This window comes from Ictalurus furcatus, chromosome 21 (genome assembly GCF_023375685.1).
Source record: "Ictalurus furcatus strain D&B chromosome 21, Billie_1.0, whole genome shotgun sequence".
Lineage (NCBI taxonomy): Eukaryota > Metazoa > Chordata > Actinopteri > Siluriformes > Ictaluridae > Ictalurus > Ictalurus furcatus.
The window spans coordinates 20,405,562-20,431,514 of NC_071275.1; the positions used below are offsets into that span (position 1 = coordinate 20,405,562).

The following is a 25,953-nucleotide window of genomic DNA, read 5'->3' on the forward strand; positions in this document are numbered from 1 at the left end:
GGTAACGACAGATCGTGTTCAACAGATCATTATCCCTTTTTATTAGATTCCGTTTTTTACACTGGAAGTAAATTAATAAAGTCATTCATCAATGCAGGAAGCAGCTGTTAGAACCAAATAAAAAACGTTTATTTTCCAGTAGCGTATTTACAGAATGGTCCAACGGTGCTTCATTAAAGCATTTCATCATTACTTCGGTTAAAACTAAGCTAAAAAAATAAATAATAAGCCTTTTATTGTAGATGGATGAATCCTGTGCCGAATCAGAGTCACTGACGCTGAAGAAATGAAGTACCTTCACGATCGCTTTAATGAAGCTTCACTAGGAGAGTTACAATACGACAGGGAGGTTACTGTCAACGTCCAACCGGTTGAGCAACTCCGGGGTGAAGGTCCGCTCACACTTTGTTGGGGTTTAGATTTGTTTGAGTTGCTCTGTTTGCTTTGGAGAGATTACTGGAATGGACCCAGTGATGACCTCAACAAAGTCAAAAGGAAACTGTAAAAACAACAACAGCAACATATAAAACACAAATCAAACACATCTCGTTTCCTGCGTCAGAGGTGCTCGTTTTTAATCACCTGTACGTCCTTCTCCCACTTATCCTTCCTGAACACGTTCTAGAAAGCTAAACTAGAGAAAGGCCCGATCACGCTGATTTTCCCCTCAGCGCAACAACAAGATGTCGACGTCTTCAGCGTCCACATCGACGCTACGGTAAACATCCGCGACGCCGTCGCCGTCTTCCCGAGCCGTAGCACTCCGCCAGCTGTGATTGCAAAGCTACGATAAAGAGGTTTATCCATAAAATAATAAACGCCTATATCACATGTTTCAAGATTCCACATTTAGGATCAGTTTATAATGGGAAGGGTTCGAGTATCGGTCTTAATTTAATTTTAGAGGCTACGTAGATCCGTATAGTGCGCGTGCAGAACATTTCAGGTTTGAGACTCCTTTTAATTAATTATTTATTTTTTAACGGAGGAGAGTAATCATCTTTGTCCTAAAAGACGACCCTGTTCTGAAGATCGAGGAGTTGTTTATGAATGCCGAGACCCGACGGGGGAACGACCACGGGCTGCGTTAACTGAGAATGTCCCGTCATTTTATCACCTTTTGAAAGGTACCGACGGAAACGTTTTAAAGCCGTCTGTCATTTTGATGAATACAAAATAAGGCCTTCAATCCATTTAGTACAGAGCGTCGAAACACCACGGACGGACGAGGAAGCGTACGGAGACTTCAGCTCGGATACTGACCGCCAGCGATAACGTACAGCTCGTGAGCATCCGTGAATGCGCACAAGACCTCATTGCAAACGGCTGTACGTAAGCTTTCGCTCGCTTCCCGCTGATGTGCTCGTGAGAACGTAATGCTGACACGCGGGTGAACGTTCTTGCACAGCGCACATCTGTAGTCGGCATTTCAAAGAACCTGAGCCCTTTAAAACAACGTCCCATGAACACGTAAACATGTGGCGATAGCTTCTCAATTTGACCGGCGCGATCGAACATCTGGAATACACTTCTGGACTGCTTGTGTCTACTTTTCAGCTGTAAATAATGCATATGCTTCCGGCCGCTAGTTCAGTACCGTAGATTACTCGTCGATAACTAATATCACTCAAATACGCATTAAAGAAATAATGAGATTGTACTAGCAATGCTTCTCCGAGGCTCGACGAGACAGGATGCAAACGATTCAGATCTAAACATGGTGGACACTTCTCATCAGACACTGAGCTACAAAATGGCTGACTTTAAGTGACATGGCCTGAATAAACAATAAGCAGTGAGTCTGTAAACAGTAGCTTTCATTTCATAACATCCACCATCACGTCCACATGCTCAAAGAGTTTTGTCCTGATCTTCATGCAGAACAGTTTCACCTTTTACTGTATGGTTTTTACTGTATGGTTTTTACTGTATGGTTTTACTCTAGTCAGTGAACACAATTGCAGAAGTGAATTCAGGGAACTTTCTATAGTTTGTCTATCCGTGTACTTGAATACACCTGGATGTTATCCATGACCCTGGTGCACCACAAAACAAAAAAACACAGAAGTATGAAAGAAGAACTTCAAAAGGTAGAAAAAAAACACGGCTACGATTTGTGTTACTGTTATCGCACCTAAAACGTTAGTGGAGTCATTGGCTCAGGATCTTGGTCATCACTTGAAGCAGCATGTAAACGCAAGGCGAGCACATGTCGTGTAGCACTGGAGCTCTATAACGGTTCTTGTGTTGCATTTTATAATATTTTCCTCTGATCTGCCCGCATCCTGTCTTTGAAACGTTTGCCTAGCATTTGTTTTAGCTCGTTTATATGTCTTGTAAAAATTAGTTTCGACCTGCAGCCAGACCACATCCTTTGAATCGTTATATCTTTAGATCTTTATACCAAAAGCCTACTCTACCTGCTCGGCCACGGTGCAACAATGAATAAATAAAAAAAAAACAGAACAAGTAACTAACGATTAGTCCACGGATCACAGTACTGTACACGACAGTAGCACAGGAGACATACAGGTGCATGCTGGGAATAAAATGGGTGTTGTACTTTGTAAGAAATGCGTATGCTGGGAGAATGTGAAGGGTAATCAGTCATTTCAGTGGGGTGATGAGGGAGAACATGGAAGTAGGGAAAATACTGAAAACTGTGGATCAGGTGGTAGAGCGGACTGTCCACTAATCGTAGGGTCGGCGGTTCGATTCCTGGCCCACGTGACTCCACATGTCAAAGTATCTTTGGGCTAGACACTGAACCCCAAGTTGCTCCCGATGGCAAGTTAGCGCCTAAGGTAAAAAAAGCGCTATATACATACATACATATATATATATATATATGCAGGCCAGACCATGAAACCAATGAAGACTGTAGTCTTGAACACAAGGGGACTCTAAAACCGAGAATGAACAGCTTAAATACATGAAAAATGGTGCCTTTGAACCTCATCACAGGTGCGATAATTCCAAAACCTTTTCTTTGCCACTTCCCAAGTGCCCAAGTCCTGAGATAATATTCATCAGCAGCAGAATCCTCACTATACCAAGGCATACTGTTAAACTCTGCTGGTCCTATAAAGGGTTCATTTGTAGATATGTAAGAGCAGGTATAAGTAGCGTTGCAGAGCTTTGACTCTGATACCAAAACCAACTGTAATATCACAGTAATATCACAGCAAAAAAATGATACTGTACATGAATAACAATACAACTTAACATTATAAATGTAATTAAATATTTATTCATTCAAATTCAATTTGATCTGTGTAAAACTATTTTCCATATTAATTTGACTTTATTTTGAATAACTAAATAGCTGCTGAGTCCATAAAAACACGCTATCCAAGGCATTAACGCTAATAACAGCTGATATCTCCGGTAGAAGAGCACGAAACGGTACTGTTCCCTTTTCACTGGGATCTTTTTTGGTGTGTCTTTTAGTAAAAAAAATAACATATAGTAATATTTTACCTGTAAAAGTGCGTGTAGTATGCCGTTAGAATCTCATTCAAAATATCATACACAATTATTCACTTGTCCAGCACCTGTTATATTTTTATATAAGTTATATTTTGATGTTGGCAGAACCCATTAAAAAGCTCTCAGACGTGCTACAAGAACTATCAGTGAAATATTAATGAATATCAGGGAAGGAGTCCTTCGTCTCAGTCAGATTAATAACCTTCATCTTGTCCGATGAACAAATGGCATGTATTAACGCAGTGACTTTGGAGCATTGCTTACACACTTTGTAGAGAGCCGTCAGATAAGGAAAATCGTCCTGAATGGGGATTTTAGTGCCAGTCGGGGTGTCTGGGAAAGATGCCGTTTGCTTCACAGATGAGTTCAAAGAGTTATTTCCCAATTATGCATCTTAAATCATTATAATGGTGATCCGTCCGTCCATTTTCTGTGATGCTTATCCTACACAGGGTCGTGTCCTGGAGGACTCACCCTGGACAGGGTGCCAACCCAACGCAGGGCATTATAACGGTAATTTACATTCCCATTACCAGATAAAATGACCATGTAGATTCGAAAGCAACAACTGATGTACCCTTGAGTGTTCCACCCCAAACACAAGGACAGGTTAAGCTCAGTATCATTTTCTCTGAGGCCGGTTACAACGACATGGAAACGAAATAACTAACCAAAAAGCTCAGAAAATCAAATCAAAAATCAGAACGGTACCACAGATCCGACCCATCATGCAGCCCTAGTCTTAAGTAAACAGTGTTCGTGTCGTGGTGGTAGCGTAAGGTCACAAGGACAGACTATGTGGAGCCACCGATAAAGCCAGTAACCGCATGGTCTGTTTAAAAGTCAGCGTGCACTTGCAAGACCAGAGAGCTGTACGGGTCGCCATGGAGCGAGCCACGATCTTACTAACTGTCTTGGGATCTTTACTTCTTTGTGTCTCGTCATTGCCAGCCAAGAAGGTAAGACGTGAAGCCAGGTTCCATGGGTCTCCTGCTTGTTTATTAAATTACTTTCATACTGAACGTCTATAACCTGCAGTCATTCTTCAGAGAGAGAAAACGACACCGAGGACAAAATAAAAACGCTCATTCGCACTCGCATGCGCATTCTCAAATGATCCGTCACTAAGGAGCTTTACTGAAATTAAAGAGTAACTAAATACCTTTTTTTTTTTTTTAGCGTGAGACGGTTTAATTATCTGTGCATATGTGTGGCTGTGCTCATGATAACATTTTAGGATTTTATTGTGAAATTCCCTGCCTTCGCACTAACAGTGAATCAGTGAGTCGTTTGGATTTGGTCATAAATACAAATCACTTTTCTTCACATTTCGGTTTGAAGAATCTCTGACACGGCCATCGATACACACGTCATGTTCAACCGAAAATGTCGATCAAAGCACTTTTATTTTGTTATATATCTATTTCGTTCTTTTCAGAGCCATGTGGGTTTCTGTTCTTTGAAATGTATATTCAAGTACTTCACGCTAGAACTGTCAGAACACTGTAGATATACTTCAACACAGAGTTCATCAGACAATTAGAACAGTACTAAAGGCATTACTACCTGCAGTCTGACATCATCTGAACGCTAGTCGCAGGGTGCCACAGCGCATTATTACCATATTATTACAAATCTGAGATGGTGAGAATATAAAACGCGGATGAGGAGTTGAGCAACTCTGGGGTGAAGGTCCAGATACGCTTTGGAGGTTATTTTTGTTTGAGATGTTCTGCAGGTTACTGGAACTGACAGTGTGTGTACCTCAACCACGGCCAGAAGATTAAACACGGTATTTGTGCGACTATAACAAAAATAACACCGTGTGAAAAAAAAACGACGTAATCTGTCCAGAAAGTGGACTTACACCTGAATAAAGGTGGGGAAATGAACTGTTGACTGTTCCGGGTTGATTTTTAATCCCCTAGAAGTCATTTTTCAGGAAGAAAACCGAGATATAAAAAGCCACAATCTCTCTGTCTTCCCTCAACGCAGGGACGAGATGTCGACATCTACAGCTTCCACATCAATTCCACCGTGAACAGCCGCTACGCCGTCACAGTGATCACCAGCCGTGTGGCCAACCGGCTCAATGAGTCCAGAGAGGTTCATTTCCAGGTCAAGATACCAAAAAATTCCTTCATCAGCAAATTCAGGATGTAAGTCAACAACAATAATAATAATAATAATAATAATAATAATAATAATAATAATTAATAAGGGGCGCACAGTGGCTTAGTGGTTAGCACGTTCGCCTCACACCTCCAGGGTCGGGAGTTCGATTCCCACCGTGGCCCTGTGTGTGCGGAGTTTGCATGTTCTCCCCGTGCTGCGGGGGTTTCCTCCGGGTACTCCGGTTTCCTCCCCCAGTCCAAACACATGCATGGTAGGCTGATCGGCGTGTCTAAAGTGTCCGTAGTGTATGAATGGGTGTGTGAGTGTGTATGTGATTGTGCCCTGCGATGGATTGGCACCCTGTCCAGGGTGTACCCCGCCTTGTGCCCCATGCTCCCTGGGATAGACTCCAGGTTCCCCCGCGACCCTGAAAAGGATAAAGCGGTAGAAGGTGGATGGATGGATGGATAATAATAATAATAATAATAATAATTACACACACATAAACAACAGGTATCATTTCTACATCTGCACATCATAAAGCTCTATAAAATAATATCCTTAAAGAAAAAAAATCCGGTAATGCTTCATTAATATTATAAAAATAGAATTAAATAAATTGTTTGGCTCAGTGTGCAGGAGCATAAAAAAGGAATCGAGTAAAGTCCAATAGGTAACGCTGAGATCACGGTCCAACGCAAGGTTCATTCCAATAACAGAGTCAGGCACAAGTCCAGAAATCCTCATGGGTAACTCGTGGCCATAGAACAAGCTAGAATTACGCAAAGCATGATGGGATTTCACAGAGTAGCTGTGAAGGATGTTTTTTTTTATATTAATGTTAACGACGGCCTAAATAAAACACAAGGCTCATTAAGACACAAGAATCCTGAATTGTGGTGTAACTGTATGGAATAACAGTAAAGAGTGTCGAAGAAAATATGTCTAAACATCTCATCAGGACCATAGAGGGAAAGACGTACGATGGAGTGGTGAAGAAGAAAGAAGAGGCGCAGCAGCAGTACAGTCAAGCAGTATCTCGAGGAGAAAGTGCCGGGATTGTCAGGTACCAAAAAGCCCACATACACAGCTGTATTATTCCAGCCTGGAGTTAATATGGTTTATATTACACATTATTTTAAAGTCATGTCTCTGACCGGATTGATGAATTCGCATAAACTCCAATTACCGTACAACTAGCAGAAGCACTGATGATGTTTGTTATGGGCTTCAGCTCAGTAGGACGGACTCTGGAAGAGTTTAAAACCTCAGTGACGGTGTCGGCTTTCAGTAAGGTGACCTTTGAACTCACTTACGAAGAGCTGCTAAAGCGACGCCTTGGCAAATACGAGTTACGAATCAACGCCCAGCCGACGCAGACTGTGGCGGATTTCAAGGTGATGTAAGACCTAAAGGACGAAGAATAACTCCGATTGTTCCAAATTCAAATTATGATCATGTTATATGACTGTTTCATTCACTACAAATCACTCAATAGTGAGATTTAAAGCAACCACCTGTGATATTCCGGCTATCTGTGTGGCCTTATTCGCGTAGAACGCAACGAGTAATGGCTCAAACCGGGCCGGTTTTTAAAGCTTTACTACAACTGCAATTTACTGTATTTCATACCATGGTCGTTGTCCCACTAGATTGACGTCTATATTAACGAGCATCCAGGTATTTCCTACCTGGAGGTTAAAGGAGGGCTGAACACTCAGGAGCTGTCCAGTGCTGTAATCAGTACTCTGGCCGCGTCCACCAACGAGGTGAGGATCAAACGTTAATGTTGTGCTTTAGTGAACGTCTAATCTGTCCTACAACAAAAACAGCTGGTAACTTCCTGTTCGGTTCAGTTATTCAAGATTACATCGGATTCATTATCCACTGACGTAAACAGTAACGTATTAATAAAGATTCATGAAAAGTATGTAAATGAATGAATTTGTTCATGCATGACTGACGAAATATTCAGCTGTCACAAGTGGTACTCGTCTGTCTGTGCAGGCCTGGGTGAACTTTTACCCCACTCGTGAGCAGCAGACAAAGTGTGAAGGCTGTGGGAAAAATGGACTAAACGGAGACCTGCTCGTTGAGTATGACGTGAAGAGATCGGAACAGAATGGAGAACTGAAGGTTTAAAACCCCAGACATTTACCATCCTGAATTACAAGTGAACATATAAAACTATAAACAATAAAAAAAAAAAAGATTCAGATTTACTGTGACGTCACACTGTGACAGATTTGTACATGATTGTGGATGTGAAGCACAGCATTTCTTATGTGAGTGTTTCTTACTCTTAATTATTTTGTCTTTGACCATCTCTAGGCATTGAACGGCTATTTTGTCCACTACTTTGCACCAACAGATATTCAGCAAATCCCCAAAAATGTGGTCTTTCTCATCGACAAAAGCGGCTCTATGCGTGGCAAGAAAATTCAGCAGGTAGACAGTAAAAACTTATAAGAAAACCCATTAAAGTGCAGCTATAATGTTTTTTTCAGACATTCTAAAAGAAAGGACCGATTCTGAACAGCTGGAACGACACGTTAGTGATTCCAGACTTTACTTCCTGTACTGACCTACATAGGTTCGTAACAAAAAGCCCCGCCTCCGGTCGTCATCGCCTGCTCACTGACAGACGGAGCTGCAACTCGTTACGGTAGTGGGTGTTTCCTTTTCGACACACGCTGACAGCGGTAGACCAATCACGACAGACTGGGACGTCTGACCAATCAGAGCCGAGTATGCTCTCTGAAAGGAGGAGTTTAGAACGAATCCTTTAGAACGAATCATTTAACGAGTCGTTCGTGACACTGGGGGGAAAAAAGGTAAACGCTGAGGTTTAAATTATGAGCACGTTAAAGTGTTTTTTGATCTCGGATGAATGTAAATCTATTGTATGAGACTACTACTACTACTACTACTAATAATAATAATAATAATAATGCTGGGGGAATATCCATCACTCAGACGTATGCATTTAAGGAGTTACAACAAAAACAAGAGTCACTTTTGTTTTTACACAGTGACAGGTAAATGCTACAACGTTTAAACAGATACCGGGCAAAAAAAAAAACCTCAAAGATTTAATGCAGGAAATAAATTCCAGATCAGACAAAATCCAAAATCCGTATCGGAAATCAGCAACAGGAAACAGACAGAGGTCGGGCAATCTACGAACAACAGTATCAAGGATAATCCAAACACGAACCAGGAAACATAGACAAGATGAAGTACAGGCAGCAAAACACTGAACAATACTTCGCTAAAAACAAAGACACACGGGGGGTTTAAACTCACACACACACACACACTCACACACACACACACACACACACTCACACTAATGAAAGGGTGAATCTGCTGAATACTAAATCATAGCATGTTATGTTTCCATTCGTGGGATTTTATTATTATATTGTTATTCTTTTGCACTACCGGTTACATCGGACACTTCCGTGCTAGAACGGTGTACGGGTCGGCGCTACACCGTCACTTACTGTTCCTGTTTTAGTGGTACTGTCCTGTCTTGTGTTGTTTGCACACGTTGTTTTCTCGCGTGGTTAGCGCGTTGTTTAATGTAGCACCGTGGTCCTGGAGGAACGTTGTTTTGTTTCGCTCTGTAGCCTACTGTACCAGCTGTATATGGCTGAAATGACAATAAAGCCACTTGAACTTGACTGCATGTGCCAACACACATATGTATCCAGAATTCCCGATCATGTTTTTTATTTGTTTTTGCCTTTTTTTTTTTTGTGTTAGACTCATTTGGCAATGCTGAAGATTTTGGGAGACCTGGCAGGAGATGACTACTTTGGCCTGATCACCTTCGACAGTTCTGTACACATCTGGGAACCAGAACTCCTCCAAGCCACAGAGGCAAATGTACAGGCGGCAAAGTCCTTCGTTAAAGAAATCAAAGCTTCCGGAGGTATAAATATAAATAATTTAAAAAAAACAAAAAAACAACCCAGTCTACAACCTGAAACATAATTTAATGTTAAGAGTCGCAAATTCATAGTGTTTCGGAGGTTTGAAGTCTCTATTCTACTCGAATCTAGATTGACATTGCTGAGAATAATTAGTCTATATCATCAATTATTGATGTCCATATCATCAACTTTTAATGCATTTCATCTCGGTTATTAATTACTCATTTTATATATAACATATGGTTCAAATGCGTACGTCTGCACTCATATTCAATTTGTATTTAATGGAAGAATGTAGTCTGTAGTATGCTCGTGTTTGAAATATAACTGCCAGTCGTTATTTTTATTTATTTATTTATTTATTTATTTATTTATTTTTGCTTAATTGGTCAAATTACATCACTGAATGAATGTATACATTGAATTAATAATCGAACACATCGTTCACTTCCCCTCTCAGGCACAAACATCAATCAAGCCATGCTAGATGGGGTGGAAATGATCCAAAACCATCCGCGACAGGGCTCTGCCTCCATCCTCATCCTGCTGACTGATGGAGACCCCACTTCAGGCACACACACACACACACACACACACACACACTGCAGCCATGTCTAAACTGCTATAAGCGGTTTGATATATTAGCTATAAGCTTATATTAGCTTTACGTGACCTTTTATATATTAGCTTAGCTATATTAGCAATATTAGCTTTACTTCACATTTACATACTGTTAGTTATTAACTCTGTACTCACAAGTTCCTGAAATATTTCAGTCATGTTTAAGTTGCACAAGAACAGAACTGAATGTATTGACGGTAATCTGTAATAATAAAGGGAAACGGCCACGTGCTTTCAGTCCGATCTGCCACGTGTAACAGCAACGCTGAACAATGAAACAGAAAGTCAGTGAAAGGAAACCCTTCGCTGGATTAAAACTGCTCAATCACATTCTTAAATATCTCAAACAATGCCAATGCATCACGCATAACAAGTGCCAAACCGAACCGAGTCAGGTTTATCCACCAACACTGTTTCACCTGTAAATCCGGTGATGAGGTGATCGTTACAACACAATCATTCCTTTACAGACTTCAATTACAGCATTATAGCCATATTGTAGTGTTTATTTCAGAGGCTGTGAGCTCAGGTTACTTCATACGAACCATCGCCAAAACCACTGAGTGTACAGCTCTGTGTCCCGCAGGTGAAACAAACACAGCGAGAATTCAGGAAAACATCAAAGCGGCCATCGGAGGTAAATTTCCACTTTACTGCCTGGGGTTTGGTTTCGATGTGAACTTTGATTTCTTGGAGAAAATGGCGCTGGAAAATGATGGAGTTGCTCGCAGGATCTACGAGGACTCGGACGCTGACCTCCAGCTCCAGGTGCGATACAGCGCGCTGGTCGTTTTCAGGCTTATCCAGTTACACTCTGGTTGTTTGGCAACGATTCAACTCTGTTTCATTTCATTAGGGTTTCTATGAGGAAGTGGCCACGCCGCTCTTAACCGACGTCCAACTGAACTACATCGGAGCAGCGAATCTCACCCAGACCAGCTTCAGGCAGTATTATAACGGCTCGGAGATCGTGGTGTCTGGGCAAATCACAGACAACAGCCTGGAGACTTTACAAACCGAGGTCATCGCAATCTCGGTAAGATCATCACCGCTCCTGCGCCTCTGTTCTTCACTCCCAGTTTCCTGCTTATTTGTTACTTTGAATCAAGTGAACAAGAGGTAGGAAACCTGTAAACGTTACAGACTTCCTCAGATTCTGAGAATCCTGAGGTAATATGTCTTCAAACGGAGTCTTTACGTGTAGAAGCAGGGTTTGTATCTTCTCCGCTTTTCACGTCTTCTGTTACTTGCAGAAAAACGCGAACGTGAAGTATCAGGACTCCGTTTCGACTAAAGACCTCATCGATGTTTCACCACAACATGAAAACTTCATCCAGAGACTGTGGGCTTATCTCACAGTGAAGCAGCTCCTGGAGAAAGAGTGAGTGTTCGACTGTGTTTACATAAGGAGATTACATTCTGGCTTTACAGCACGTTTTCGTGTGAATGTTTTTGTGCCTCAGGGTGACGCTCAAAGGAGACGAGAAAGACGCAGCCAGGAAAAAAGCTCTGGATCTCTCTCTCAAATATGAATTTGTGACTTCACTCACCTCCATGGTGGTCACTAAGCCGCAGGAACAGGAGACACAGGTGGCCCACAAACCCAAAGAAGGGGCGGGGCTAAACAAAAAGGCTTACAACAGAATAGTCACGGGTCATTCTGCGCGACGACCAGCAGGTTATAAATCTCTCAAATTCTTTTGCATTTCAGAACGTACAGTCGGCCTAAACAGTATTTGTGCACTTTATTTGAAAGAAATATGCCACAAGAACACTTTTCAAACAAACCCCCCCCCCAAAAAAAATAGATTGCTATGTTTAAACATACAGTAGAATAAATAATAGACATACTGGTCATAATTATACCAACCAAAGACAATATTTAGACGCTTCAGCCTTTTCCTGCTGCGACAGTTCCGTCCATAATCAATGCGATGATCTACACCCGTATGAAACTGAAGGTAATTTACAAATGACCTCGAGACCAGCTGGTTAAAAGTAACCGCAAGAATGACGCCACTCTGCTCACCAGATCAGAGAAACTTATACAAATATGATAATAAAAGTTAAAAGATGAAGGATTTGTGAAAGACCACCAGCATAAAAAAAAACAACAGGCAAGAATCAGCAGCAAGGATCGCTTCAGACGTCGAGAACTCCCAGACACGACCGGTGAAGAGGGAGAGCAATGCCGTGCTCATTCGTCAGAATTCAAGCGACAGGAGTGGATTTCTCAGCAGGATAGAGGAGCACTCACCAGCTGCCGTCCCTGAGCGGTGACCCGAACCTCGCACAGCATCTGTGGGATGCAACGAAGAAGAAATGTGCAGACTGCTAATGCTCCAGTGCGGATAAACTGAAGGTTTTATCGGTCCGAACGTCCACCACGACATGTTTTACAGAAACTGGCTGATTCCAGGCTCAGAGTGAAGAAGTTAAATACTAAAACACTGCAACTTTGATCTTTAATGAAGCCCCTATTTACTGTCCAGATACTTTTTTCTCTAATTATGACCAGTATATTTAGTGCTTTCGGAATATTTTTAACTAGAACAATCTGGGTGGTTCTTTTGAGGTTTTGCTTTGTACACGTACTTTGTTCATCCGTCATCATTCAGAGACTGGTTTATAATCTGCATATGCCGCAGTATTATAATTCCAGCATGTGTAAATGTTCCAATGATTACAGATTAGATTTCCGATGTCGTTTGTCCGATTTTTCCATCTGTAGACTTGCTTAAAGTGTCACAGCACACAGGAGGTCATGCGGTACAGGCGTATACCTCTGCCCATAATCCACTGTACTCGAAGCCCAAATGTTTTTTCTGTGCAGTGATCATTTGTCTAACCTACAATCCGATGATAACAGCAACGTTTTTTTAAATTATTATTCCTTTGTTGATTGTGTATTTAAAAGTGAGCAGGGGCATAACGGACATCTCCGACCCATCACACACCCTCCGGCTATCTCTACCGCATCCAGATCTCAGACTTAGAAGTATAAACATATACATTTTCTATTTTACTAGAACAGAACAATAAGTGTTTCTTTAACTTTAACATTTCATGAATATTTCTCACTTATACAGCTCACATCTACAGTATATCTGGCGGTAAGACCATCATTTTCCCCATCTCCCTATCTGTCTTACACTTTAACGTGGATGGAGTTTAACCTTCTACTAAAAAACGGTCCCTTGTGTTCCAGTACCATTTTACTGCCCCTTCATTAACTTCCCTACATGACTGAAATGTGCTCCAAAAGGAGCCGACCAGCCATGGGTAATGCAGAGAAAACCTCATATCACCATATGTGCAGACATCCCCATGTTACACATCGTGTATCATGTACAGTTTTGATGAGATTTTGCTAACAGAGCACCAACAAGGGTTTGGCCAGTACATGTCCCAAGAATTTTGCAAGAACTCAACTAGATACGCCGGCATTATGGTCTCACAACCGACTCCAACCTTTAGTACATAAAATCTGGTCCGTAATACTGACAAACATTAAACACTAACATCGTGTTCTCACCGGAGTCTACGGGGACTCGTCTGCACAGCTACCGAGCAACGTATGAACGTCGATAAGACCAGGAAGTACACGGGAATCTATCAGGGCGTGCTAAAAACAGTACTGGAACATAAAACAAATACTCATCTCGCTATATCGAGCGGAGGTGAATATTAGCGGTGTAACGATACACTCCGGTCACGATTCGGTTCCCGATCGAGTACACGAGTCCGATCACGATACCGGCGTGACAATTCCCAGGACGTTCCGAACAAAATCGGAATGAATTATCGACGAATTTATTAAAAAAATGCGAAACGATATACATTCTTGCCTGTATAAAACTACACCGAACAGAAGGCTGCCATGAGCAGAGGTTTAATATCGTAAACAAAATGTCCGAAATTCGTTTGATTGAATACACGGTGTCTGACCCGGAACTCGACTGAAATATAACGAGCTCCGCAGCTGAAATAGAGCTCCAAATCTGGCAAAAAAAAAAAAAAAACGTCCAATTTCCACGGCTACGTGGTGTTGTTTGAAAGCTCCCGAAGAGCTCTTTTAAACCGTTATCATACGGTCATGTAAGTGTACAACGTATAATACGTGTTGGTCATTACAATCCGAAGCGCTAAGGGTTCTCGGGCTGTATATCTTAACTCTACGTGCGGAGTGGGATCTCTGGTGTTCAGATGTGGCAAGTGTATTATAATTATAAGCACGCTGATCGGCACAATATGAATGCCGCACGTCCTCGATACACATCCTCGAATGTTTTTGCGTTGCAGTGCATCGTGTCGCGATGTATCGTTGCACCCCTAGTAAATACCGCACGTCCTCTTATAATGCTCCAGCTTGTAGTTTTGTAGTAGCTCATGCTTTATACGATCGACGCTGCCGAGGTTGGCACTGGCTTAAAGAAACATAAGTAGAGCATAATTTGTGATTTAAAAAAAAAAAAAAATTATTATTAACCTTAAAAAAAAAATCATTAAAAATGACCGTTTGTGTTCCTCTAATGCCACGATGACAAGTTAATTCAAATGATCATAATGAGGCGAACTGCTACCGTTACATTTAAAAGCTAAAACCTCGGCAGCTGCAGCCGCTTCTCGATCAGCATGCGAGCAGGTGTGATTCTGTGTGAACAAAAGTAAGTTCATTATTACCATGTCATACCATTACAATTCATATTTTCTAAATTGTGTCTGTTGTTCAATTTTCCCATATTCTAGGCCATCTCGGTGGACGTACGTATGCTTGATCAAACTGTCTTTGTTTATCGATCACGCATGCGCATGAGTGTTTACTTAACGTAAACGTTACAAACCCGACAACACTTATATATATATACTAGTATAATCTCGGAATAATCCTGTTACAAAGCATGCGGTCTTATGTTCACGTGACGATTTCATCGGTCATGCTGCTCGTACAGCTGAATTAATCGCTTTCTAATTGTCATCACTATTAACATTATTTGTACAGTGTTCAGTCTGACAGGTCCTTGAAGGGTTATTTGATAGCTTTGGGTCAAAAAGTTCGTCCTTTGTTTCTCTTTTGTTTTCGCCGAGAAATCTTTTGGTGCCATGCCGAATAATTATAATAAACTAGGGTTAAAATATATAGATTTGTTTAAGGTTTGCTAAATAGATTTTATTGGCCATTAATGAACTCAAAATATTCTCCATTTACTGCGACGGGAAGCGAGAGACGAGATTGGGGAAGGGGCGGGGCTTCCAGGAAGTCTGTGTTAATATCAGAGAGTTCTAAACACTTGCACAAGTCATTCCAAAATCACATGTCGATTGCCTCATCTCGTAAATATATATATATATATATATATATATACTACCTCTAATGCCCCAGGAGGACTCTGTACTCTGAGAACTCCAGGGCTGGAGCGCACAAAACTTTCCGCTACGCTAGGTTAATTCCCACATTCAGGGGCTTTTCTGTTCTCGATGACGAGGCCGATGCGAGTGCTGCTGATCGAGAGGCGGTTTTACTTCCACAGACATAAACAAGAGAAAAATATCGACAAAAGGACGCTCATAGCCCCCACGTATAAAACTACAATACCCATAATGCCGTGCATTTAAACATTGCGTAATGTTCGTCAGGTCTGCTAATAATATAATCAGTCTAAACAAACATTACATTACAGGATCTGGTGCCAGTATTTAATATGTAATATTTTAGTGTTTACTCGGGCCGCCTTTGTTTTGATCTTAGATTTTGGTTTAATTTCTGAAACAATTTCGTACGAGATATACGTAAAAACAGAAGAAAGCAGGATGGGGCAAATACTTTTTTAACAGCACTGAAGGTGTGTGTGTGTGTGTGTGTGTGTGTGTGTGTGTGACTATAAGTGAAGCAAAGATATAAAAAGGCCAGTCTTCCAGTTTAGCAAGGTATATATATATAGCGTATGAACACTGATCCCACTCAGTACATCCATAATGAAGAATGAACTGTACAGATGTTGTATTGTTTAAAATGATTATCCTGTCCAAAAGTCATTTTTCCTTAATAACGACCTCTTTCCTTGCTTTTATTAAAAAAATAAATAAATAAATCGAAAGCCCGGCGAGACACTCGACCGAGAGCGGGAGTTCTGTCAGGTACGTGAACATTTTGTATAAGTTTATGAGCTGTGTTATTTAAGATACCTAAGAGACATTTTCATGCTGATGTAGAAGACGATGTTAAACAGTCACACCGACAAGCATTTTATACATCTTTACAATTTATATAGCTAAATAACTAAATGACTGGACCTCCTTAATTACTGCTGGCGTCTGCACAACTGGCTCAAACAGCCAAAAGTGTTAGCTTATTGTTTTCCCAGTTATTAAGTGCACAGTTTATAAACGCGTCTACTTTTTTTATTCTTAATTCATGGGTTTAACCAAGTGACGTTTTTAGGGAAGAGTTCAGCCTTTTGGTCTTATGAATCGCACAGATTTTCTAGGTTGGATGTGATGGAGTTTTGGATGAGAGCAAGACGGGTCTTTTTCTGTATCTAGTAAACGTTCATATTCAGTTGGTACTGCATTTGATACCGGTACTGTTTTATATCAGATATCCACTACGACATTGTTCCAACACTGATTTACCAACTCCAAAAGACTCCCGCCGCTCTCGTTCCGGGTAGGTTACAGCCGTCAGAGCCGTCTACATCCACAACATTTATTACTTAGCGTGCAGTATAACGCTGTTCTTCTCCGATGGTTCTCTCTAGCAGCGACTAGTGTGAGGTTCGTGATCTCAGCACAGCCGAAGCCAATCTGTTACAACACACCTGTAGGCCATAAACTCCGCCTCCTATTGGACACCTCATCAGGTAAGGAATAACTCTTGTTTTTTGTTGTTTTTTTTTTGACCATGCTGATGTCACAGTATGCTTCCGTACTAAATCGTGAAACCAACCCGTTCGTTTTTCCTACTTTTCAGTGCGGAATAGTTTGTAGACATTAAACAGAGGTGTCGACTAACTCATTTTCCACAGGTTTCTTTATTTATTTATTTCTTTATTTTTACTACCTTTGCTAGCGGTTTGTTAGCGATCGTGTGATACCTGTTGGATATTTCAGAAATGTTAACGATGCACACATTATTTTGGATAGATTTCATAAAGTATTTCTTATAAGACTCTATAATGATCGTGTCTCATGCATAAACCCGGACAATCACAACGAATGAACATAAAAATATCATAACAGCATAGGCATATTAAATCTGTTCACTGCTATAGCATTGTTCGTTCAAACTATCATTGTCTTCTCTCTCTCTCTCTCTCTCTCTCTCTCTCTCCAGACTTCTCTATGAATGGTGAACTCTCAGAGAAAGGCTTCCAGCAGATTGCGGTACATCACAAAACAGCAACGCTTCTCGTGAGCCCTACTGAAAGCGTCTACTCTAATGGAGAGATAAATGTGAAGCTTATTTGGGGGCAGTCGCAGGCCAACAGCCTGGAGTTAGACAGGTAAAGATTCTACAGCAGTGTCAAATACTAAGGGTGCTGGGTGTTTTGTTTAGAAGTGTAAAGTGTGGTAGTTGGTGGGGAAAATGCACTTTATATACGTGTATGGAGGGTGCCAAAAGTTTTGGAGCCGACTATGTTAAGGCAGTTCTGAAAATCCTCTTAAATACACCGGGCAGCGCAGGACGTACCGCTGTATAAACATGTTGTTTTTTTTTAAATAACGGGAGCAGTGACATTTAAGCAACATTGCATGGAAGAGGAAACGTGAATGTAAAAAAAACAACCGGGTGATCTTGCCTCTCCACAGCGTGTCGATATTTCTGAGGGACAATGAATTAGACGTCGGCGTGGGAAACGTGCGTGTTGTTTTGATCCTCCACAAGAAACACGGGGAGGTTTTTCTCTGGCCTTCTATTCGACAACAGCCGAAGAATGCTACACGTGGCGTTCTGGGTAAGAGAACCGAAGCAGCTCTAGAATTAACAAAAAATAATAATAATAAAATGGTGCGCTGGCATGATGCAAATTTAATACAGTCCCACTAAACACCAAGTACAATCGGACTTGCTCTCGTGACAGGACTGATAGTGAGTTAATAAGTTAAATTTCATATTCAAGGAAAAACTGATCTTCAGTACGAGGAGTTACCGGGATCCAAGCTTAAAATCGTGGACCAGGAAGTGTTGGCACAGTTGTAAGTACATGCAAGAGATTTCATACGTAATGTATAGTACTTTCTTACTGACATTCTTAAGCTAAACTGCATGCATTTCATCACAGGAGCTCTGCCGTCGACTACAGATTTCCTGCAGCTCCAACTGTGGAGTGCTGGCTTGTACCGTTCCAGTCTGCCCTGCAGGGGGAGCTTTCTGACTTCACTGTCTCCCAGCTGTAGAGTCCTGTGATAGACATATTAAACTTAATTTCTAATAACGATCATGTATAATGGAGATGTTAAGGATGCTCTGTTGAAATGAGACCTCTACAGATGACACGTAATGAAAGTATAAAGTGGAAACTTAAAATAAAGCAGGTCTCTGCAGTGCTTCGAGCTGTTTTCTACAATGCATTGAATTATCGCTGCAGAAAGGTTTCGGAGGACTAGCTAAGGTAATAGAAATAAATGAGTGAATAAATAAATAAATGGGCGTGAATACAAGTAAGCAATGTAATCTGGAAGTGGTGAAATAAAACCCTGGCAGCTGTCGTGTAATCGTGAGAGCTAACCAGTGGATGGGAACTGCTGAATGAGGTGGTGGGGGGGGGGTTTACTAACCTTCATGTTCATGCAGGACTTAAACGTCATGTGTAGCTATAAAAATAAATTTCACGGGAAAAGCAATACAGATTCTGTTGGAAACCGAAGAAAAAAAAGAAGAAGAAGCAGCAGCTGTCTAACTTGCACTGCACTGCACATACACTGATTATTACAGCTTGCTCTTAAAGATCATTACACACTTAAATCTGAAGAACGGTCGCATATGACCCAGACACGAGCACAAGAATGTAGTCAGACTGGTAAACACGACAAAGCAGTAATGCTGGCTAATGTCGAAGAGCATGCTACCTGACCTGTTATACAAGGATGTGCAAATCTGCTCAAAGTTACAGATTTTGTTCTTTCTGGGGGGGAAACCCACTAACTTATGCTTCAAAATGATCTATTACTTAGTGTCTTATGTAACAGTGACGTTTGCGCATATTTAACGTTGCCGTGCAAGGCTGACGCAGCAGAAATATGTGTTCTCCATTCAATCCTTTATTCCGGCTGCAGTAAGAACGCAGAGCGGGCGATACGGACACGCAGCTTTTGCGTTTGGGTTTTGCGTTTTTCATTTGTACGTGTGCGCCGGACGACTAGGTTCGGAAACCAAGAAAAAATAGAAATAGCGAGCGCTTCTGAATCCCGCCACCTGCTGCACTACACACAATGGCTGGGTGTCTGCAGAACAGTTTTTACTAGGCAGGTTAAACACGGTGCAGAGATGACAGACGATATGTGGCATGTGGAAACACTGAAGCTACAACAAAATAACGTGTTCACAACATCACGTAACCCTCCTGCGACGCGCGGTCGCCTTGCGGTTAAACGTGTCGGGAGAAAATGACAAAACCCGAATACCCAAACTCTCAGTCTTTATTAATGGGTGTAAGTAGTTGCTGTACATTATGACATTACATTAGATACCATATAATTAAGGCACATCGATTGGGTTCCCAAGCTACCAAAACCTCGGACGTGTCCACCTCTTGTCTTGTTTAAAAATGCTTCATAAATAAAACCGTTTTTGGAAACTAAGAAACCTTATTTACCCAATGAACACTCAAATAACTCCTTTATAAATGTACCAAATACCTGCCTGACAGGTTCTAAGTATTAAGAATTTTAGCAACACACCTGGAATTAATCTATTAACCATATCAAACCTTTTAGTAATAACACCGATAAAACTAATGACCTGGTTACCTGTGAAACCTACACTTATCTCCAGCGCTAGTGTGTTTACAATCCGTCCCGTTTACAACAGGCGTACTCTGACTTTTATTTGGTGCCATATGTTAGTGTTGAATTTAATTTACGAGAGCGTGTCACTCCGAGTCAGCTATCTGTACAGTAAAGACGCCATAGTAATCTATCTGGGGCTTTATTAAATACAAGCACTGGCAAATGTTTGAGGAGGCTCCGATAAGGCCGGGCGAGCCGTAAAGCTTAATTAAGTCCTGAGAAAGAGTGTGTGCGTCAAAATAATCTGTGATAACATTCAGGCTTAGAGTGTGTGCCTACGCTGAAAGCCACTTATCTGCGTAGTAGACACACTGTGAGCTCAATAGAGACAAGACACTATTTGAGCCAAACCGCAAAACCAGTATGAAATAATTAACAAAAAGAAAGAACGATGTCTGGTCCAGCTGTACTAACTAGCACGACCGCCTAAACCACATCCATGGGCAATCTGCTTAAATGATCATAAAATCATGCATCATAGGTCACGCTCGATAAAGTTCAACATAATCAGATCGCTATGTTTGCTTCGGATACGCGCTAGATTAAATGTAGCTAAACAAACAGGCTAACCCAGTAGACGGAGCTAGCATCAGTTAGTTAACTTGGCTATCTACACGATGTAGGAAAACGATGAATAGATGGACAAGCTGTTTAAAATGATCTCCACGTCCCTGATGTGGTGAAGATGTCCACACAGGAAAAGCCCTAGTGTTGAATTGACACCCATTATGACCACTGGACTTATTTAAACGCTGTAGGGTGTAAATTCAACACTCTGAGTGTTAAATCAACACCGGGGATTTTACTCTGGCGTGAAGCGCAAGCCCAGGAGACATGTTGTGTTGGTTTAACAATTTTTTTTTTTTTGGCACTTATACATGAAGCATAAACTCCATTAAGATTTCCACATACTATAGACATTGAACTGTATTTTAAAAAAACAAACAAACACAACAACAACATATTAATAAACATAATAGGCCTGTAGATGTCTTTACTCAGCTACACATAGCTGTAGAGCTAAGTGTCCAATAATGATGATACTTATGGGCAATCAGAATAATCTCAAATATTGACTGTCCCACTGTCTTTGTCATTGTCATTTTATTACATGTGTGTTGTAAGACCAGCTGGCTAACACCGGCTGTCCCTACCCGCTCTGTTTCCCCACACGGAAGTCTGCGGATTGTAAAATCAGACTAAATGAATGAAAACTAAAGATCGTGTTTCATCATACACATTTCTCACTAGTCCTCTCCAGCAGCTTTGCTTTCTGTTTCTAGCTGGGTATTTTTGGTACACCCATACAATCACCACACCCACTACCATGTCAGGGTCAAGGCTGTACCGATAATAAATCACCACCATAATACTGTAATACCTGCTCAGGGGTGGTTACTGTAACTGAAGGCGAGCGTTGAGGGTCAGTACGTTGCACAGAGCAAAAGACACACCTAGTCAGTCTGTACTTGTACCCATGTAGTAAGTGTGTGTTATAAAATGGCCAGTGAATGTTTTACCCCAGACACCAGAATTAAGTGTTTTTTTTAATCTGTCACTGGGGCCTTTATTGGATTACAACACAGCCGTCCAAATGATGTCACTCAGTGAATAAAGGTGTACTTCAAACCCCAGGAATGTCATGATTAATGATTAACCGGATTAAACTCGGCACACTGACTGGACTGAAAGGATTCAGTGTAAACAGGAGAGAGAAAGAGACATCCCCTGTAATGGTTGATAGGTTGTCAGTTCAAAATTAAACCAATGTTTGTTCTTTTCCTGCACACAAACTTCCTATTTAGTCTAAATGGATGCCATTATGAAAATGTTTAAAAACTGTACAACGGTGGTGGGAACCCCCCACACACAAAAATAATATGAAAAATCCAGTTTAGCTATCTGTTGTGTTGTGGATTTCTGTTGATATAGAAGTCCAGTCCTCTTTCTGAGTCACCTGCCTTATGTTTACGGTAACACACACACACAGACCTAGTGCATGTTTTTCTCAGGAACTGGGTCTTAAACATACTACCTTACTTAAACGTATTGCGCAATAGTTCGCACCCATTGTTTGCGGTTCAGACAAGTGGCGCACGATGTGGTCGGGAATGCTACCGTACAGTGTATAGTAAGCATTGCTTACCGTGGGCGTGGCTTCAGGTTTCACTGCGTCACCCGTTTCTATGGAAATATAGCCTACTAATGCTGCTGAGACGGTCACAGTTATAAAGACTTCATCATTAACGTTAAGTGTTCTAACCTGGTACTGCTCGTAACACTGCGTTGTAATAAGTGTTATAATAGAGACTATTTATTACGTATGTAATAAAATGTAATAAAAATACAAAAAAAAAAAAAAAATTAGCCTAGAGTTAGGAATAAGGCACGCCCACTTCCGGGAATCCATACGTCACGAGCTTACCTGCGAGCGCAACCCGAGACCTGTCCACCACAGCACAGGTAAGAGCGGGGTAACGATTCGGAACCACTTTCTCTTATTTTAGTTCATAGACAAGATCTTTTCCTTTTTGTTTATTTGTTTGTTTATTTACTTATCGATTGAACACCTGGGCTGGATTTGAACGAGTGGGATTTCAGGTGTCCGGTTGAGCGCGAGACGGGTTTGTTGCCCCGCGTGACTTCCGCGCGCCGAGCTGAGCATGAAATCTGATGTCGCACTCTAATCCCGCTGTAATTATAGAACATGATCATTTTATCATCTTATATTATCACATGCAATATCACCCGCCTTCCTGAAAAATAATAACTTTATTTATCTGCTTTTATTAAAAAATAATAATAATAATAGTCATAACATATCGTGGTTTTAAATATTTACATTTAGATGTTCAGCTTGAACTTTATTATGGTGTTTGTGTGTCTTTGTTTACATGTGAACCAAAATCAGGAACATTACAGATAATATAGGGTTAAAAAGAAAATATACCAATACTTTTTTTGTTGTTGTTGGTTTCTGACTTTAAAAAAAAAAAAAGTTTTGGCATAAAAAAAAAAGTGTATCTCAAAGGCGTTTCGCAGGATAACCTGATTAACTAGCTCCGTGGGTTGGTTAGTGACTCACTAGATCGATAGTTAATATAGATAGCAGTGCGTATGACGAATCAAATGGTGGAACAAGATAATCAGTTCAAATCTTGAAATAATAATAATAATAATAATAATGATAATAATAATAATAATAATAATAAATCAGAAGTTCAACATTTTGCTGCTACCAAAAATAAAGAAAAAATTTTGTGTAGTGTTGTGTAGTGTTGTATAGTGTTGTGTAGTGTTGTGTTGTGTAGTGTTGTATAGTGTTGTGTAGTGTTGTGTTGTGTAGTGTTGTGTTATGTAATGTTGTGTAATGTAGTGTAGTGTTGTGTAATGTGTTGTGTTGTGTAATGTTCTGTTGTGTAGTGTTGTTTAGTGTTGTGTAATGTTGTGTTGTGTAGTGTTGTTTAGTGTTGTGTAATGTTGTGTTGTGTAGTGTTGTTTAGTGTTGTGTAATGTGTTGTGTAGTGTTGTGTAATGTGTAGTGTTGTGTTGTGTAATCTAGTGTTGTGTTGTGTAGTGTTGTGTTGTGTAGTGTTGTGTAATGTGTTGTGTTGTGTAATGTGTAATGTTGTGTTGTGTAGTGTTGTTTAGTGTTGTGTAATGTTGTGTTGTGTAGTGTTGTTTAGTGTTGTGTAATGTTGTGTTGTGTAGTGTTGTGTAATGTGTAGTGTTGTGTTGTGTAATCTAGTGTTGTGTTGTGTAGTGTTGTGTTGTGTAGTGTTGTATAGTGTTGTGTAGTGTTGTGTTGTGTAGTGTTGTGTTATGTAATGTTGTGTAATGTAGTGTAGTGTTGTGTAATGTGTTGTGTTGTGTAATGTTGTGTAATGTTGTGTTGTGTAGTGTTGTTTAGTGTTGTGTAATGTTGTGTTGTGTAGTGTTGTTTAGTGTTGTGTAATGTTGTGTTGTGTAGTGTTGTTTAGTGTTGTGTAATGTGTTGTGTAGTGTTGTGTAATGTGTAGTGTTGTGTTGTGTAATCTAGTGTTGTGTTGTGTAGTGTTGTGTTGTGTAGTGTTGTGTAATGTGTTGTGTTGTGTAATGTGTAATGTTGTGTTGTGTAGTGTTGTTTAGTGTTGTGTAATGTTGTGTTGTGTAGTGTTGTTTAGTGTTGTGTTATGCAATGTTGTGTTGTGTAATGTTGTGTAGTGTTGTGGTGTTGTGTTGTGTAGTGTTGTGTTGTGTAATGTGTAGTGTTGTGTTGTGTAATCTAGTGTTGTGTTGTGTAGTGTTGTGTTGTGTAGTGTTGTGTAGTGTTGTGTAATGTGTTGTGTTGTGTAATGTTGTGTAATGTTGTGTTGTGTAGTGTTGTTTAGTGTTGTGTAATGTTGTGTTGTGTAGTGTTGTTTAGTGTTGTGTTATGCAATGTTGTGTTGTGTAATGTTGTGTAGTGTTGTGGTGTTGTGTTGTGTAGTGTTGTGTAATGTTGTGTTGTGTAGTGTTGTGTTGTGTAGTGTTGTGTAGTGTTGTGTAATGTGTTGTGTTGTGTAATGTGTAATGTTGTGTTGTGTAGTGTTGTTTAGTGTTGTGTAATGTTGTGTTGTGTAGTGTTGTTTAGTGTTGTGTAATGTTGTGTTGTGTAGTGTTGTTTAGTGTTGTGTAATGTTGTGTTGTGTAGTGTTGTGTAATGTGTAGTGTTGTGTTGTGTAATCTAGTGTTGTGTTGTGTAGTGTTGTGTTGTGTAGTGTTGTGTAGTGTTGTGTTGTGTAGTGTTGTGTTATGTAATGTTGTGTAATGTAGTGTAGTGTTGTGTAATGTGTTGTGTTGTGTAATGTTGTGTAATGTTGTGTTGTGTAGTGTTGTTTAGTGTTGTGTAATGTTGTGTTGTGTAGTGTTGTTTAGTGTTGTGTAATGTTGTGTTGTGTAGTGTTGTTTAGTGTTGTGTAATGTTGTGTTGTGTAGTGTTGTTTAGTGTTGTGTAATGTTGTGTTGTGTAGTGTTGTTTAGTGTTGTGTAATGTTGTGTTGTGTAGTGTTGTGTAATGTGTAGTGTTGTGTTGTGTAATCTAGTGTTGTGTTGTGTAGTGTTGTGTTGTGTAGTGTTGTGTAGTGTTGTGTAATGTGTTGTGTTGTGTAATGTTGTGTAATGTTGTGTTGTGTAGTGTTGTTTAGTGTTGTGTTATGCAATGTTGTGTTGTGTAATGTTGTGTAGTGTTGTGGTGTTGTGTTGTGTAGTGTTGTGTAATGTTGTGTTGTGTAGTGTTGTGTTGTGTAATGTGTAGTGTTGTGTTGTGTAATCTAGTGTTGTGTTGTGTAGTGTTGTGTTGTGTAGTGTTGTGTTGTGTAGTGTTGTGTTATGTAATGTTGTGTAATGTAGTGTAGTGTTGTGTAATGTGTTGTGTTGTGTAATGTTGTGTAATGTTGTGTTGTGTAGTGTTGTTTAGTGTTGTGTAATGTTGTGTTGTGTAGTGTTGTTTAGTGTTGTGTTATGCAATGTTGTGTTGTGTAATGTTGTGTAGTGTTGTGGTGTTGTGTTGTGTAGTGTTGTGTTGTGTAATGTGTAGTGTTGTGTTGTGTAATCTAGTGTTGTGTTGTGTAGTGTTGTGTTGTGTAGTGTTGTGTAGTGTTGTGTAAAACTGTTGTTACTCGTGCTGCCTAAATGAGCGCGTACTGACCTTTCACCCTGCTGAAGAAGGGGGTGAACCGTCATGTTAATCTGACCGTACGGACGGTGTATGAGAAATGCGATGGTCCGTTTCTAAAACCCAACTTGCATTAAACCTCGTAGC

General features: G+C 40.5%; 2 protein-coding genes across 6 annotated transcripts in view; both read left to right on the forward strand.

The window, feature by feature from the left end:
- Window positions 1-4,303: 4,303 nt before the first annotated feature.
- On the forward strand, window positions 4,304-18,716 carry LOC128625316 (inter-alpha-trypsin inhibitor heavy chain H3). 4 transcript variants are annotated; one of them, XM_053653523.1, is made up of 23 exons: window positions 4,304-4,448; window positions 5,485-5,648; window positions 6,566-6,670; window positions 6,839-7,001; window positions 7,257-7,373; window positions 7,612-7,740; window positions 7,936-8,052; window positions 9,373-9,541; window positions 10,003-10,113; window positions 10,750-10,931; window positions 11,020-11,199; window positions 11,417-11,544; window positions 11,627-11,841; window positions 13,081-13,161; window positions 13,253-13,276; window positions 14,913-14,927; window positions 16,263-16,301; window positions 16,762-16,830; window positions 16,922-17,023; window positions 17,497-17,665; window positions 17,973-18,118; window positions 18,284-18,359; window positions 18,446-18,716. In XM_053653523.1, exons 1-23 carry the CDS (start codon window positions 4,317-4,319, stop codon window positions 18,558-18,560), a joined length of 2,748 nt encoding a protein of 915 aa, XP_053509498.1. In that variant the 5' UTR covers window positions 4,304-4,316; the 3' UTR covers window positions 18,561-18,716. The 4 variants fall into 4 exon arrangements, with proteins under 4 accessions (XP_053509498.1, XP_053509499.1, XP_053509500.1 ...); XM_053653524.1 differs by having other exon boundaries at window positions 16,925-17,023; XM_053653525.1 differs by lacking the exon at window positions 14,913-14,927.
- Window positions 18,717-22,315: 3,599 nt separating this feature from the next.
- Window positions 22,316-25,953, forward strand: part of il17rc (interleukin 17 receptor C) — a 19,619-nt gene continuing 15,981 nt past the window's right edge. The window contains exon 1 of one of the 2 annotated variants that reach the window (XM_053653530.1): window positions 22,316-22,865. The gene's annotated coding sequence lies outside the window, so the exon portion shown is untranslated. The remainder of the gene's footprint in view (window positions 22,866-25,953) is intronic. The other variant, XM_053653529.1, reaches the window with a different exon arrangement.

Excerpts from the sequence above, each read along its gene's own strand:
- LOC128625316 (XM_053653523.1), top strand. The coding sequence starts at position 4,317 with ATGGTCTGTTTAAAAGTCAGCGTGCACTTGCAAGACCAGAGAGCTGTA. Across the intron at positions 7,741-7,935 it reads AACAGAATGGAGAACTGAAG|GCATTGAACGGCTATTTTGT; the intron begins GTTTAAAACCCC and ends GACCATCTCTAG. Across the intron at positions 16,302-16,761 it reads GAGAGCGGGAGTTCTGTCAG|ATATCCACTACGACATTGTT; the intron begins GTACGTGAACAT and ends GTTTTATATCAG.